The 1,422-nt window shown below is 34.5% G+C and overlaps 1 protein-coding gene across 1 annotated transcript; it reads right to left on the bottom strand.

The window, feature by feature from the left end:
* Nucleotides 1–233: 233 nt before the first annotated feature.
* Nucleotides 234–1,149, bottom strand: LOC149900100 (uncharacterized). The gene has a single exon (XM_090112834.1). The coding sequence runs from the start codon at nt 975–977 to the stop codon at nt 234–236; it is 744 nt and encodes a 247-aa protein (XP_089968960.1). The 5' UTR covers nt 978–1,149.
* Nucleotides 1,150–1,422: the final 273 nt, after the last annotated feature.

Here is a 1,422-nt window from a genome sequence, read left to right as displayed (position 1 = left end):
TATAGAAAGAAAAAAGGGTAAAACTAAGATTAGTGGTATTTTAAAGCAATATTACATTTATAAGGTAAAGTAGCCAATTCTACAAAAAATAAGTAGTAAGTGATATAACAACACAAGTAAATATAAAAATAAAGGTCATAAAACACTATAATTATCATACACAGTGAAAGTTATTGGCTACATATTTAATAAAACAACAAACATATTTTATAAACTAACAACATCAAAATAAGTTACTTGGCTTTAGGAATCCTTTTAGTTCTGGATGTTAACTTTGTATCTTTGTTACTTTGAATGTTGGTATTCGTAGAAACAGATTCAGACGCAGAAGATATGGCATTCAGTTCAGAAAGAGACTCCACACGATGACGTTTACCGTCCAAAGCAAGAACAAAAACATAGCCGTTCCTCGTCCAGCATTTTGCAACACCAAATTTAGAGCGAGCTGCTTGGAATGTTTCATGTCTGCTTGATGTTAAAAATTCTGAGATGGTGACACCAGAGCCCTTCAGGCCACTCTTTGAGAACCAAATATTATCCCTGAGTGTCATATTCCGGAACTTAGCTACAATTGGTCTCGGTTTATCGCTGATTGCTTTACCCAGTCTGTGGCAACGGGAGAAGGCATCTGCGTCCAAACCAGGGACATCCAGCTTTTTGGATAATACATCAACTATTGTTTTAGTGACATTTTCTTTTTGAGTTTCCGGCACACCATGAACTAACAGAATCTTCCTTCTACTACGCAGTTCTTGATGTTCATACAGTTTAGTGAGCACTTGGACCTGACACTGTAAGCTTTCTAGTGATGACAATACCAGTGTGCGAAAAGCGTCAAACTCACTTGCCAATCTAGATGTAGGACTTACAGAAGCTGGATGTGAGGAGGCAGTGTTGTGTAAATCCTTTTGAAATTCAGCCATCCTGTTGTTAAAATCACTTGTCATCTTCTCTATTGACTGTTTAAGTGAGTCCATGTTTACTAGTTATATGTCGTGCTTGTGTTAGAGAGCAATAATTATAATAAAATTATATAGGAAATGTTGCTGGTAGGCACAGGTAAGAATTACAACATAATTATTTGTTGAAAGAGCAAGAAAACAAATTAAAATCAAAATATTTCTAAGGAGCGAAATAAAAACGTGTTGTATTATATATTGCTGTCGCTACATTTTATTTACTTATAATTTTTAATATTTTCTTACCAGGATGTAGCGCTATTACTCACTATGTTAATTAATTTGCCCCATTTTTCATGCAAATTGTAGACTTCCGTTACATAGACAAATTTATTGTTAATGATTACTTTTAAGTCGATTCCCACACCTCGCCAATTCCCATCATAATAACGCTTGTTTTTTGATGACTTAACGTAGACAATTAAATGATTTGCACTTACACTACATGAACACACACACAATA

The sequence above is a fragment of the Colias eurytheme genome, chromosome 19 (assembly GCF_061535395.1).
Source record: "Colias eurytheme isolate Ceu_HAF_F1 chromosome 19, ilColEury1 Martin Lab GWU primary, whole genome shotgun sequence".
Taxonomy (NCBI): Eukaryota; Metazoa; Arthropoda; class Insecta; order Lepidoptera; family Pieridae; genus Colias; species Colias eurytheme.
Note: the sequence above shows the minus strand (reverse complement) of the source record. Positions and strands in the feature narration are given on the sequence as shown.

Excerpts from the sequence above, each read along its gene's own strand:
- LOC149900100 (XM_090112834.1), bottom strand. The coding sequence starts at position 977 with ATGGACTCACTTAAACAGTCAATAGAGAAGATGACAAGTGATTTTAAC.